Source organism: Limulus polyphemus, unplaced genomic scaffold, assembly GCF_000517525.1.
Source record: "Limulus polyphemus unplaced genomic scaffold, Limulus_polyphemus-2.1.2 Scaffold623, whole genome shotgun sequence".
Classification (NCBI taxonomy): Eukaryota; Metazoa; Arthropoda; class Merostomata; order Xiphosura; family Limulidae; genus Limulus; species Limulus polyphemus.
Genome location: NW_013666233.1, coordinates 28716 through 42517, shown reverse-complemented (window position 1 = coordinate 42517; position 13802 = coordinate 28716). Strand labels below are relative to the sequence as shown.

The 13802-nt window shown below is 33.8% G+C and overlaps 1 protein-coding gene across 1 annotated transcript in view; it reads right to left on the bottom strand.

Moving 5' to 3' along the window:
• Window positions 1–13802, bottom strand: part of LOC106459530 (ankyrin-3-like) — a gene marked incomplete at its 5' end in the record, with an annotated part of 61275 nt that overhangs the window by 22543 nt on the left and 24930 nt on the right. Inside the window, 5 exons of the mRNA XM_022386036.1 lie at window positions 5263–5370; window positions 5864–5992; window positions 7086–7184; window positions 13047–13148; window positions 13538–13544. Coding sequence (XP_022241744.1) covers window positions 5263–5370; window positions 5864–5992; window positions 7086–7184; window positions 13047–13148; window positions 13538–13544 — 445 coding nt within the window. The remainder of the gene's footprint in view (window positions 1–5262; window positions 5371–5863; window positions 5993–7085; window positions 7185–13046; window positions 13149–13537; window positions 13545–13802) is intronic.

The following is a 13802-nucleotide window of genomic DNA, read 5'->3' as shown; positions in this document are numbered from 1 at the left end:
TAAAGTACAGGCCAGTAGTTAAACATCTGGTATGAAACAAGCCGATAAATAAAGTACAGGCCAGTAGTTAAACATCTGGTATGAAACAAGCCGATAAATAAACTACAGGTAAGTAATTAAACATCTGGTGTGAAACAAGCCGAAAAATAAAGTACAGGCCAGGAGTTAAACATCTGGTATGAAACAAGCCGATAAATAAACTACAGGCAAGTAATTTAACATCTGGTATGAAACACGCCGATAAATAAACTACAGGCAAGTAATTAAACATCTGGTATGAAACACGCCGATAAATAAACTACAGGCAAGTAATTAAACATCTGGTATGAAACAAGCCGAAAAATAAAGTACAGGCCAGTAGTTAAACATCTGGTATGAAACAAGCCGATAAATAAAGTACAGGCCAGTAGTTAAACATCTGGTATGAAACAAGCCGATAAATAAACTACAGACCAGTAATTAAACATCTGGTGTGAAACAAGCCGATAAATAAAGTACAGGCCAGTAGTTAAACATCTGGTGTGAAACAAGCCGATAAATAAAGTACAGACCAGTAATTAAACATCTGGTGTGAAACAAGCCGATAAATAAAGTACAGGCCAGTAGTTAAACATCTGGTATGAAACAAGCCGGTAAATAAACTGCAGGCCAGTAATTACACATCTGGTATGAAACATGTCGATAAATAAACTAGAGTTATAATTGTTGACAAATAAGCACTCAATATTAAGCGGGCCAATAAACAGAGTGCAATGGAAGTGGAAGTTATGTGAAGAGTGAGAAATGGGTAAAAGAAAAAAAACAAACGCAACAGACACACAGACAGGTAGAATATATAACAAGTATTTATTGGAAGCATAAGTCATGTGAAAAAGTAGAGAGTGAGTAAAATACAACAGACAGAGAGATAGAGTATAAAATAACTATTTAAATAGGAATCGTGAATTATGTGAAAAGGTGGGGGTGAAAAAAAACGATAGACAGAGTTATAGAGTATTAATAACTAAAAGGTGAATGTGAAACATACTGAATGTACGAAGTTTGCCAACTATTCCCATAAATCTAACTAATTTTATTCTGACTATATGTATATCACAACGTTAGCTGTGACACGATGACGCATTACATGGTGGTTCTTTATTATCGATACAATACGTCGCTCGTACGTGACAAACTATATTAAAAGAAAAATGTTCCAAGTCAAAGAATAAGAGCGTGCTCGAACAGTGTTACTCGACAGCTGTGCAACGTGATGTATTACACTTGCAAGAAGAGAAACAATGGGAGTATTTTCCACAATACAACAACACTTGTTTAAGAACAGAGAGAAGACATAACATGATATGTGGTTCGTCATTAGCATTACGGCTGAATTCCTCGATTATAGAATTCTCGCCGTAAGAAGTTTATTTTTCACGCTGAGAAATCTGATCAAATGACGTAGCCTAGTCTGTTTCTCTAGACCATGCCATATTGATTTTTGTTTCCATTTATTCCCAGTAGAGACAGGCAAGATAGAAATAAATATACTTTAATACTTTAGTCTAAACTATGGTGATTGTAAGTTTTCTTCTAACGACTTTTGTTTTTTCTTTTTGGAAATTGCAATATAACCACGACATTGCAAGATAACCATGTCTTTGGAACTTTAGAAGAATCCTTTCCATTTACTTTGTCCAGGAGCGTCGAGAGCTAGCACGGGCCCCTGGACAAACATCTTCGCCGGGCCCCCTTTCTTATCTTTTTTAACATTTTAAAGAACTTATCAAAAAGAAGATTCTAAATTAGGACAGCAACGAACTCACAAACCAGCAGCAGCCGTTTCTAGCTCACAGTATAAGCGTAAAAACGTTAACAAAGTAACAACAAATATCTATTAAATCTATAAAGTAACAAATACATATTAATTATTACTCAAATTATTATTTCAGTCGTTCTTAATGTATCGAGCGTCTATATGCAAAGAAAAGCCCAAAACTATGCTTTTTGTGATTAAATGAAGATATAGCATAAAAGTGATTTGCGGGCTTTACGGCATTTTACAGCAGTTGCCCCTTTGCCATCCACCCCACTGTGGGCGAGCCTGACTTTGCCCTAGTAAGTTTTTAATTATATATATATTTTTATTATACTATGATATGCATACATGTGCTTTCAACTCGTTTTTAGTAATATAAGAATCTTTTAAAACCTTAGATAAGTTACTAAGCTGCTTTAGCATAAACACGCGGTCCAGAAAACCCCTAAGTTTGCCTTTGTGTATTTGTTATCTACAGCAGATAATATCTACTTTGCTCGAGAGAATCCTGCATCATTCTTTGCTAAAGTGTTAGAAGGGTCAGCGACGGCAACGTTCTTTATTGGCCGAGTAGATGACATTTATATTTTACAGCGGACGAATGTTGTTAGAGAGTGACCAGTGATGCTCTCTCAAGAGAAAGGATAGGAACTTTCTTCCAAGATCGAATCATTTACGTTTTCTCACTTTTTCGTTTGCGATCCTAATGTTTGGCTCGACAGAATTCAGTCTCAAGAGAACAAAACTGACTGCTGCTACATCTGTAGAAGCGATTGTGTACATATCTGTTATATTTTCGCTTTTGTATACATATAAAAATGATGACCAATTTCTGATAAACCTGCCCAGTCTCCTTATTTTCTCACACAAGCTTAAACCTCAGTAAAGTTTTCAGACACAGATTACCTCAGATTTCATGCTTGATCCTTCTGTTTAAGAAAACCTATCTAATACTTGTGCGGAAATCTTTATCTGAGAATACCACAATATGATCCAGTTGTGCAACAGATATGTATAGATTAACCACAACATTGTGGTAAATCACCTATTAATGTATTATTTTCTTCCACGTCAAACATGAATATAGCAAACACGTATATATACATGTATATATATACTCCATTGATTACAGAGTATTACTTAAAACAAGTTTAGGGCTGTTATTCAGAAGATTTACAGTTAATCGATAGTTAAAAAATATACAAGTTTCAAGAGATTTGGAAATAATTTCTTACAAATTAGTATATATACGTAAAAAACGTATTTTTCTAATGTAAGTGTATTGTTGATAATCATGTTAAATCTAACAAGACAGATTTATGTGATGACGAGTGCGATACATGAAATATTTTTAAACTACTGGTCACTATACAGCAAATGTATATATATATATATAATGACCACACATACACACACAAATAGAACCAGTTCTCACCTCGTGCTCACACATAGTACAATTTAACTTCATGGTTAACAGACGGTAGCTAAAAAATAAATTTACAGGGCATAAACCAGTAGGGCAAAGGGGCTTTAGCCCCTTCAGATCAACGCCTGGTGGAGGCAGGTAGACTTGTTAATAATTTCAATTCTGCCATACTCTACAAATATATGTTTTAGTTTGTTTTGTTTGTTTTGAATTTATGCACAAAGCTACACAATGGGCTATCTGTGCTCTGCCCACCACGGGTATCGAAACCCGGTTTCTAGCGTTGTAAGTCCGCAGACATACCGCTGTGCCACTGGGGGGCATATGTTTTAGAAACTGCTCCATTTGACGTCTATAAATTCTACATTTTTTAATGATCATACCACCTGATCCCTACAGAATTATCATTTTCAATTCTTACATGCATTTTAGCCTCCAGGTAACTTTTGCTTTCTCCGTCTATGGAGATATAACATGGCGTCGCATGTGGGTTTGACTTCCTGGTTTATATCTCGTAAAGCAAAAAACTTAGAGGCTATAAATTTACTTTGTAGTTCGGAGATATTTAACTTGTGTGTGTAATTCCTCGGATACTTAAAAAATAATAAAGGGGTGGAAAGAAAATCTAAAAATCTAAAATGGGCAATTTAGAGTGAGCAGGTGTCACGTGACACAGAGAAGTGAAGACTGAGAATTTATTTAAATACTTCCTTTTGAAATTAAGAAATTAAAACTTGTATTAAAATTTGAATTACAAACTATGTTTTTGATTCAAAGTTTATTGATATACATTTATGATAAAGTTCTTTCATTAAATTTTGATTATAACTCTGTAAAATGGCTTAGTATGTGCACTTTGACCCAGCTGTAATTGGCATTGTGACGAATTTTATATTGTTGTACATATACACATTTTTTATTTGATCTACATCCTAAAGGAGTTCGCCATTAGCAAAAGCACAGACTCTCCTCCCCCCAATTTTGGAGTCCCACCGCACACGTTTGGCAGTGCGTAGTTTAGCCAATGTGGCGCTGTCGTTAATTCCTTACCATCTTCCTATGGCAGTAACCATACTTAGTTTTTACTTTATTATTATATATTATTTTATATCTTCTCTTTATTATTATCGTTTTGAACACCATGCACCCAATGTAAATACTATAAATTTAGCATTAATATAAATTAGCAATTAATATAAATACTATATTAATTCTACCTCTACTGCTATTGTACGCTTTGGTTTCGGCTTTGCATTGTGATGGTGCTATACTTCCACTTAGTATTCCCCTTCTTATGTCCATCAATTTTATTTAGGTTGTATATTCCTATCAGCATTTGACTCATACCAATTTAAGCATAAGAAACTGCTGTTTTTTTACTGGTAATCAATAACACATACAATAAGAAATAAGTTTTATTTCTTGTTAACAGCATATTACTTTCTTCCTTCGCCTCTCTCAGTTTATTCATTCTTTCTCACATCTCTCTGTCTTTTTTTTTTTCGTTGAACTCCTGTCTTTTAGATTCTTTTCTCAAACCAACATCGAATCGGCCCCTTTTTTTGTGACCTTGCAACTGTCCCCCGTATATCGCATTATAAGTTTCATAATCATAAAGAGCCTGGTAGCCTCCAAACCGACTGAACTTAGAAAGGTGGCCGCTCACTTTAATCAACTTCTAATGACTTAAAATACTGTAACCCTTTTATTCTTTAGAGACTGGACAAACGCCAGTTGCTTTCTCACCTCTCTCAACTTCAACCCACATTCCTTACATCTAGCTTCATAACACTTTGGTACAGGCCCTCTCCCTCCAATAATCTCGTCAAGGTTCTTCTACTAATGATGTCCAATTTAATGTGATTTAATTAGTATATGTCTATTTCACTTGTATTTAATTATGTCTCCACGCGTTTTAACAGTTTAGCCTTGTATGGCACTGCAATGATGTTTAACTATGACTGTGGCTTAGAGTGATGAGTAAGGTTGTAACAACAATTAATGCATGCTAATATTTGCTTTGTTTCAAACAATTTACCTTTGTAGTGGTTGGAGTATCAGTGCGCACTCCATCACTGTTCAACAACATGCGGACTACATTCTCTCTTCCAAATTGCGCTGCCAAATGAAGCGGTGTATAGCCATCCTAGAAAAAGCAACGTATAAAACTCAAAACTTCCATTTTACTTGCTCAGTAAAACATGGTTTGAATAACTATTATTTTTGCTACTTTTTCACATTTTAACCGTAACAGAAATACATTTTTCGGGTGCTAACTGCTCTTTTTAGTTCGTAAAATTCAAAAGTATCAAAGCTAATATGTTTCTTTGGTTGCCAATCTGAATTAAATTACTGATGGTTGTTTAGTTTACAGTTTACAACGTAAGAAGTTGGGAGGAAAGAAGACTTATTAATTAAAGTTAAAAGTTAACTGATCTCAAAATGTGAAAACCATTTACTAAGTACCAAGTGGAACAGCTAACAATCAATTTCATGCACGCATTTAAAAAAAGAATAAATTAGTTTTAACCCAAATATAGTCCTCTTTTTTATCTATTTTTAGGAGTTTTGATAGAAACGTCGCACTCAAAAAGTGCTACTTAATCCAAGGTATCATAATTAGGTACTAAAATACTCACGTCATCTAAAGCACTGTTTTCTTCAGAAGGAGGGTCGCTTAAGATGGCGGCAGGAACTTGAGTCAGCATCTCTCGTACAAAGTCACTTCGTCCATGAATAGCAGCGACATGAAGTGCCGTGAGGCCAGTCTATGTAAAAGATAACTAATCAAAGATCCCCCAACAAGATCAAGAACGAATCAATTATGGCTACTTTATTAAGCTGAGAAAATTAAAATAATTATGGTTATTAAATCAGAATAAAGATAAACAAATATTTAAGACTATAACTCATCAAGATAAGGAACAAGCCAAGTAAATTGGTTTAGTAATAGTTATCATGATAAGGAATAATCCAAATAACTAGAGTTAGTTTATCAAGGGACTCAAAATAAGTCAGCACCTTTCAATACAATACTTGAACGTTAAAATACGCAATAATATTTTCACATAGTGGATACATTTACCATCTAGTAGAACAGTCACATTTAAAGGTAAGCGAGAGTAAATAGAAGCTTATCATTTTTTAAAATCAGAACTCATTACACAAAAATTTAGAAAATCGATACAAAAATATTATTCTCTAACGAAATTGGAAGCGAACCTGGTTCCCATAATAAACTGTATATTATCACGTACAATCTAATGTCGCTAGGGTTAATTCTTATATGACTGTATTTCTAGAAAAATCGGATGTTAAATAGGGTTGATTCTTATATGACTGTAGTATTAGAATCGGATGTTGAATATAGTTAATACTTATATGGGTGTAGCACTATAATCGGATGCTGAATAGGGTTAATTCTCATATGGATGTATAACTAGAATGGTTCTTACATATTGTTAATTCTAATATGGGTATATTCTTATATTGGTAAATCTTAGTTTCTTATCTCTAACAATCTATTCTTCTCATACTACTTTCAGTGCAGGTGTACGATATTCTTTAACATAACCTGTTTATAAATAAATATACTAATTTAACAGTATTGTATAAAGCGAACAGTGCCCAGTTATTAATTTCGTTATTGAATATTGACAATTTCTGCAAAACAGTAAAAAGTGGATTCTCGAGATTTTCACCTATCAATGTCAGGTACAGCACAACGAAAAGCACAAGATGGTTGAGGTACTATGCCAACTCTTACAGGCTCAATAAATGATTAAATATATAATATCATCGTTGCGTATGCTTTCAAGCTCATATTATCAAATATGATGCTTTTTTCTTACATGCACTTGCCTTTTTGCTTTTAATTTTCCAATTCACTGCTGTCTTTAATTCTTCCAGTACTCCCAGATGGCCTTGTTTGGCTGCCAAGTGAAGTGCAGTATTTCCATCCTATGAAAATAGCACTATTAATTTATATTACACAAGAACACAAAAACTGGTTGCAACTTTAAAAGAGAACTCGAGGCTAACACAACAGCAAGTAAAGGATTATGAATGGATATCAAAGTATTAAAACAATGTATCTAAACTAGTTTAACAAGATTCTACAATTAAATATAAATATTTTCTTTCTTATTATGATGGATTATAGAAGCCACAATGCTCCTCTAAACTTTGACAGCTGTGACGTATAAACGTACAGAAAAAGCCGCGTATATGACTGGCCTAATTGAACACACCTCTGTAATCATGCTATTTATTGAATCCCATGACTAGAGGTAGTCCAAATCTGCGGAAAGCACGTAAAAATATTCCGAAATGTTAAATTGATATCTGCGGAGAAATTTATCAATTTTGATCGATTATGTGCAGCATTTTCTATGACTATTATTTTCAATAATATTCGGTTATTGTAAAAATATCATTCAAGTAGAGATAGCCATATCAAACAATTTGTCAATAAAATACATTCAATTTAATATATTAAGAATTTTTTGCAGAGTAAAATTAAAGCAAAAATAGAGAAATGTAATTTACCCGTAAATTCAAATAATTCTGTACAATTCTTTAATAAAGAATACACATTAAGGTATGATAACTTGGTTTATAAACGATTAAATTATGTTTTCTTGTGTGTGTCTGCCAAATATTAGCTTTCCATTATATATAATATTCCAGTAATTATACACAATAGTCTGACGTGGAACACGCAACTCGTGGGTCGCGGGATGGAATCTCAGTGCCGAACATAATATATAACATAACATAATGCGTTTATTATAATCAAAACACCCCTGCCATTTACTTGCCTAACTCACTAAATGATCTAAATCCTTTTGTCAAGCAGCAGCATCCTCCTGGCAGCCAGCAACACCCAAAACATTCATATCATCAGTAAATATAAGTAATTTATGGACCATTCCTTCATCCATATCAGTGATGTAAATCGAAAAGAGCAAAGTTCCTAAGACTGAGTCCTGAGAAACCCTACTTGTGACATTGGTCCAGTTTGACTGAACTTCATTTATAACAACCCTCCGCTTTCTTCCATCCAGCCACTTTTCTATCCAATTAGCTAACTTATCAGATACATTTCTTAGAAGCTTTTATGTGGCACCTTGTTAAAGGCTTTCTGAAAATCCAGATATGTCAAATCGCTACCCTTACCCTCATCTAAATAAGCAGTAACCTTTTCAAAGAATGTCAAAAGATTCGCAAGGCAAGATTTTCCCTTAGTGAAACCATGTTGACTATCCAATAAAATTATAAACTTTGTTAAATGACTTTGCAAAGCATCTTTTAACAGACTTTCCAAACTTTTTCCCACAACTAATCTAAAACTAATGGGTCTATAATTACTGGGACAATTTTTATCACCTCCCTTAAAAAGAGGAGTTATATTAGCTAACTTCCAATCCTTTGATACCTGACCACTATTCAAAGATTTAAAAAAAAATAGTAGTGAGTGGTTCACATATCCAATCCTTAACCTCCTTCGAAACTCTTGAAGAAATATTATCTGACCCAGAAGCCTTATCATTCTTTAAACTATTCAATTTTTTCTTAACAAGCTCAGAATTAATGTGATAATATTTTCGATCTTTTTTCCATTTACCAACTGTTCAAAAGAGGAATGTTGCTTAAATCTTCATTAGTATAAACTGAAGGAAAAGCGAGCCTTCCTTTATCATCCCTCAAAGATCCTACCCCGTCCTAACATTTTGTTTACCCTTAATGTATTTAAAGAAATCATTACTGTTAATTTTTACATTTTCAGCCAAAAGTTTTTCACACATCCTTTGGATGTCCTAATTTCCTGTTTCATCAACTTTCTTGATCTTTTATCATCTTCTAAATCTCCCGTTAAACGATTAAATTTAAATTTCTTATATTTGTGATGCTTTTCTTTAATTTTGTCCTTTATACCCTTTGTGAGCCAACCTGATTTTTTTATTTGTAATCACCACTTTCTTTCTCTAAGGAATATGTTTATCTTGAATATTTAAAAAAAATTCCACATTTGGCCACTATTCAAATAACTCAGCTGCCCAATTCACAACATATATTTCTTGTCGCATCCCTTCAAAATTTGTTTTTTTTTAAATTTGTAGCCAAAATATCATTATTCCTAATCTCTATATGCAGCAAAACATCGAACCTTATACAGCAATGATCACTTGAACCCATATGTTTCCCAGTTTCCTTCCTCTCAACTACTTCTATATTATAAGTTAATAATAAATCTAGAATAGCGTTGTTTCTAATAGGTTCCTTGACCAATTGGTGAAGAAGACCATCTTAAACAGTTTACAAAAGCCAATCTATATGCCTAAAATTAAAATCACCTATAATTATGACCTCATTAACGGCTGAAATTTTAATCTCACTGGCGGCCTGTAAGAAATTCACACTAAAAGTGTTTTCCCTTTATATCCACTAATAGAAACCCAAATGGATTCAATCTCCCTGCTATTATCTTTGATATCCTCAACTTCAACAGGATGTAACTCACATTTTACATATAAAGCCACTCCTCCCCTCTCTTTAGTTCTCTATCTCTCTTAAATAGTCTGTAATCCTTTATTTCAAAGAAGTTTCTGTCATCAAAATCATCTACATTTAATCATGTTTCAGTTATTCCTATTATATCAAAATCCTCCATTCCTAACAGCACTTTAAATTGAAGTAATCTATTCTATATCTTATTCTTCTAACATTACAATAATAACAATTAAACCTATCCTTATAACTACTTCTATACTCATTTCCCATGCTAAACTTTTCTCTAAATCTTATTTTTTTGTATTTAGTTTATCCTGGCCCTCACCACTGTCTAGTCCTATTTTAAAACTTCCCTTACAGCTGAGGTAATAGCCTTAACAAACAATCTAATCCCTACCTTATTTAAATGTAAAACATCCATTCAAAAAAGCTCCCTTTTCCCATTAAACTGATCTCACAAGTCCAACCAGCCAATCTGCTCATCCTTACATACTAATCTAAGCCCTAGTAACCTACTTATATTTTTATCCCCACAATTAATTCTCGGCTGTATCCCTGACAAAATTATGTTATGGCCTTTTTCTTTAAATGCTTTATCAACCCCTCTACATCATTAGCCCTATGTGCACAACAAAAACTGCATCATTGCTAGCCCCCTTTATTATATCTCTTTCTCTGTCAGTTATATCCTCCACCCGTGCCCCTGAGTAGCATATACTAATTATTTTCTCCCCGTTTACTATCCTAGCTATAGGCCTTAACAAATAATAACCAATAACTATTACCTTCTTAAATTATCATTTACATTCTTCTCTGTCCCTTTTGCTTGCTTTCCTTCCAATAGTTCCTCATCTGCACAAGAAAAGTCATTATTAGCTGATGTATTCCTTGTATGTAAAAGCTTAAATTCTTCTTGAAATCCTGCTTCCATTTCCCTCAATTTACACTTCTCTTTATCTATTGCTTCTACTTTAATTATGATAGCTTCCAACCCGCAAACTCTACAAACAATTTGCACATCTTCTCTGCTAGCTTCCTTAAAAGTACATAACAGTCCTGAGTTTCCAAATAAAAACCATTCGTTGCACCCAACACACCTAACAAACTGTGAACGCTTAACTCCTACACTAGTCTTAACTATTGTATTTTTAGCCTGGGAATGAATACCAGTAGCCTATAGACAACACTGTTAAGCCTATATTACGTGAGGGCATTATAACGTGATGGTCAACCCCACTATTCTTTGTTAGAATAGCCGCTTGCCTTCCCTCTAGCCAGTCGTTCAAAATTAGGTAAGACAGTAGACGCCCTTAATAGTTTTGCCATAAGCTAGCAAACAAACAAGCAATCAAAGCCCACACTGCTTGGGTCACCCCCCCCCCTTCTTAGCAGTCCCTTTTCTCACAAAAACTGTAGCGAACTGACTTAACTTGTCTATGTTACATAAATCATCTCTCTCTCTTCTTTATATCTACACCTACATCAATTTTTCATTCTTATCTTGTATTGAACTCCATTATTCAGCTTTTCATTTTAGTTTTCACATACATAGATGAAAAGTCAAATAGAAAGAGTCGACGTCTATCACAGTGTATTTATCTGTTTATAGTATTTTACTCTCTCTCTCTATATATATATAATCTAGAGTAGCGATTGAAGTAGATTAGTAGAGGCCATCATTACAGTTGTTTTTGTGTAGATATACCTTCTTTTAACAAATTTGAAAGATTCGCATTCTTAATTAAACTCAAGAAAAATTGTTAATTGTAGTATTTGATTGATGGCGCACATTAAGAACACCTAATTCACGTTTAAGCATGCTAATTAGGCCTGTATTAAACAAAACCGCCGAAGTTTTATTCATTTTTATTAGTTTAAGACGCGAGAATCTCCGCGCAGAAATTTTACGCTTTGTTAAACAGTCGTTACTCAAAACAAATCTTGTTTAAACTATGTAGCAAAAATACTTTAATGCCTTTCACTATTACGATACAACAGTACCTTAGATAAAGAATGGAGATGGCTTAGTTATTGTTCATTACAGCTTTAAAGAAAGACACATCTGCAAGAAATAAACACCGAAAATCGAAAAAAACCCTGCACATCATGTTTCCAAGGGTAGGATGATGAAATGTATCAAATATCAACAATAACCAGCATTTGGAAAATTTTTATTTCCTACTTCTTTTCAACAGTGCTTTTTTTTTAAATAATAAAAAAACATAGATTATTAGCTACTTCACGAGAGCCCATAAATTCTGTGATTTCCGATGAATTCCATTGTCGGTAGATTTGGGGTGCTTCTACATATGACCTTTGTCCTTGTACAGACCACATTAGTTCACAGCCAAACACCTACTAAGAAACATAGCCGAGTGTTAGGTCTACATTTTTACTAACAACAAGCGTGATAACAAGAATCATATTTTTACCAAGTCCCCAAACCTCCGTCAGACCCCAAGAGAAATCCAAGAAAAAATGGAGGTAAGAAATAAATGTCTGCATAACCTAGAAAACAGACACATTGTGAACATCTTTCTTTTTGGTAATAGCAGTGTTATGTGAGAGAAACATTTCACTCCTGGTTGTTTCAAGATAGATTTACGGGTTCATAGGTACAAAATTAAAAAATACCTTGTTGAAGAGGCATCGCCAATACTTTTCAACATTGTCCCTCTCTCCACCAAGCCCATAGAGAGAATTACTGGAGACCCCGAAATATGAAAAGGTATCTTAGACTATTATTATTATAAAATTGTTTGAAATATATGCATACAAACGTTCCATTTTATAGACCTAAATATTACAATGACAGTTTTATTCCAGTGACATATTAATTATCTCTAAGTTTCGTTGTTTTTATCACTCCCTTGTTATTTCTCTCTATTTCTAAACTCATACATACGTGGAGGAATGGGTGAGTACTCTATCAACGTTTGTACGTCACAAGCCGGTGCGCAACCTTAAATGTACGGTGACATCCAAGGAATACGCAACAGCAAATAGTTCGACATTTGTTATCTTGTTTTATCGTTATTACTACGTAGTTATGTTACTTAACCAACACATATGATTAAACATACATATTATTACATAACACTTTCACATACAATAACTGATATATCAGAGACGGAAATCTCCTGTAACAATTACGCAAAATTCACCTTTTTTAAACAACAATTAAAACAGTTCTTCCAATAATTATAATAATAAAACATATATAATTTGGTTTGCTTTTAAAACGACATCATAAATGTACCAATTAATAAAATATTTTTTATATAACTTTGTTTATTTTAAAACACTAACAGCGTTTTCTTCTGACGGAGAGGCTCCCGCCTTCAGCAAGTCCCTAACAACCTTAGCGTGTCCGGAATCTGCCGCAAGGTGAAGTGCAGTCTCATTTGTTTTCTGGTTTAAAAAAAAAGGAAGAAAAACTTCATTAACCCTAAAATATGAGCAAACATTCAGTACTCTGTCAGTGCTCTAGAAGCTCATCATTAACTAGTACGTTAAAGATGCTATTTCCTTTAGCTTATAATATCCAACAGAGAGCAGGGACTATAATACTTATTTATAGTATGTAATGTAAGCTCGTACACGTTGACTTAATTATAGTGTGTAAAGTAAGGTTGTATAGATTGAATTATTTATAGTGGGTAGCCCCCCAGTGGCACAGCGGTATGTCTGCGGACTCACAACGCTAAAATCCAGGTTTCGATACCCGTGGTGGGCAGAGCACAAATAGCCTTAGTTCTGTTTGGAATAAGCACAGTAAATATAATCGGTAATTAGCTCACCTTAGTTCTGTTTGAAATAAGCACGATAGATATAATCGGTAATTAGCTCACCTTAGTTCTGTTTGAAATAATCACGATAAATATAATCGGTAATTAACTCACCTTAGTTCTGTTTGAAATAATAACGGTAAACATAATCCGTAACTGGCTCACCTTAATTCTGTTTGGAATAAGCATGAAAAATATAATCGGTAACTAACTCACCTTAGTTCTGTTTGGAATAAGCACAGTAAATATAATTGGTAACTAACTCACCTTAGTTCTG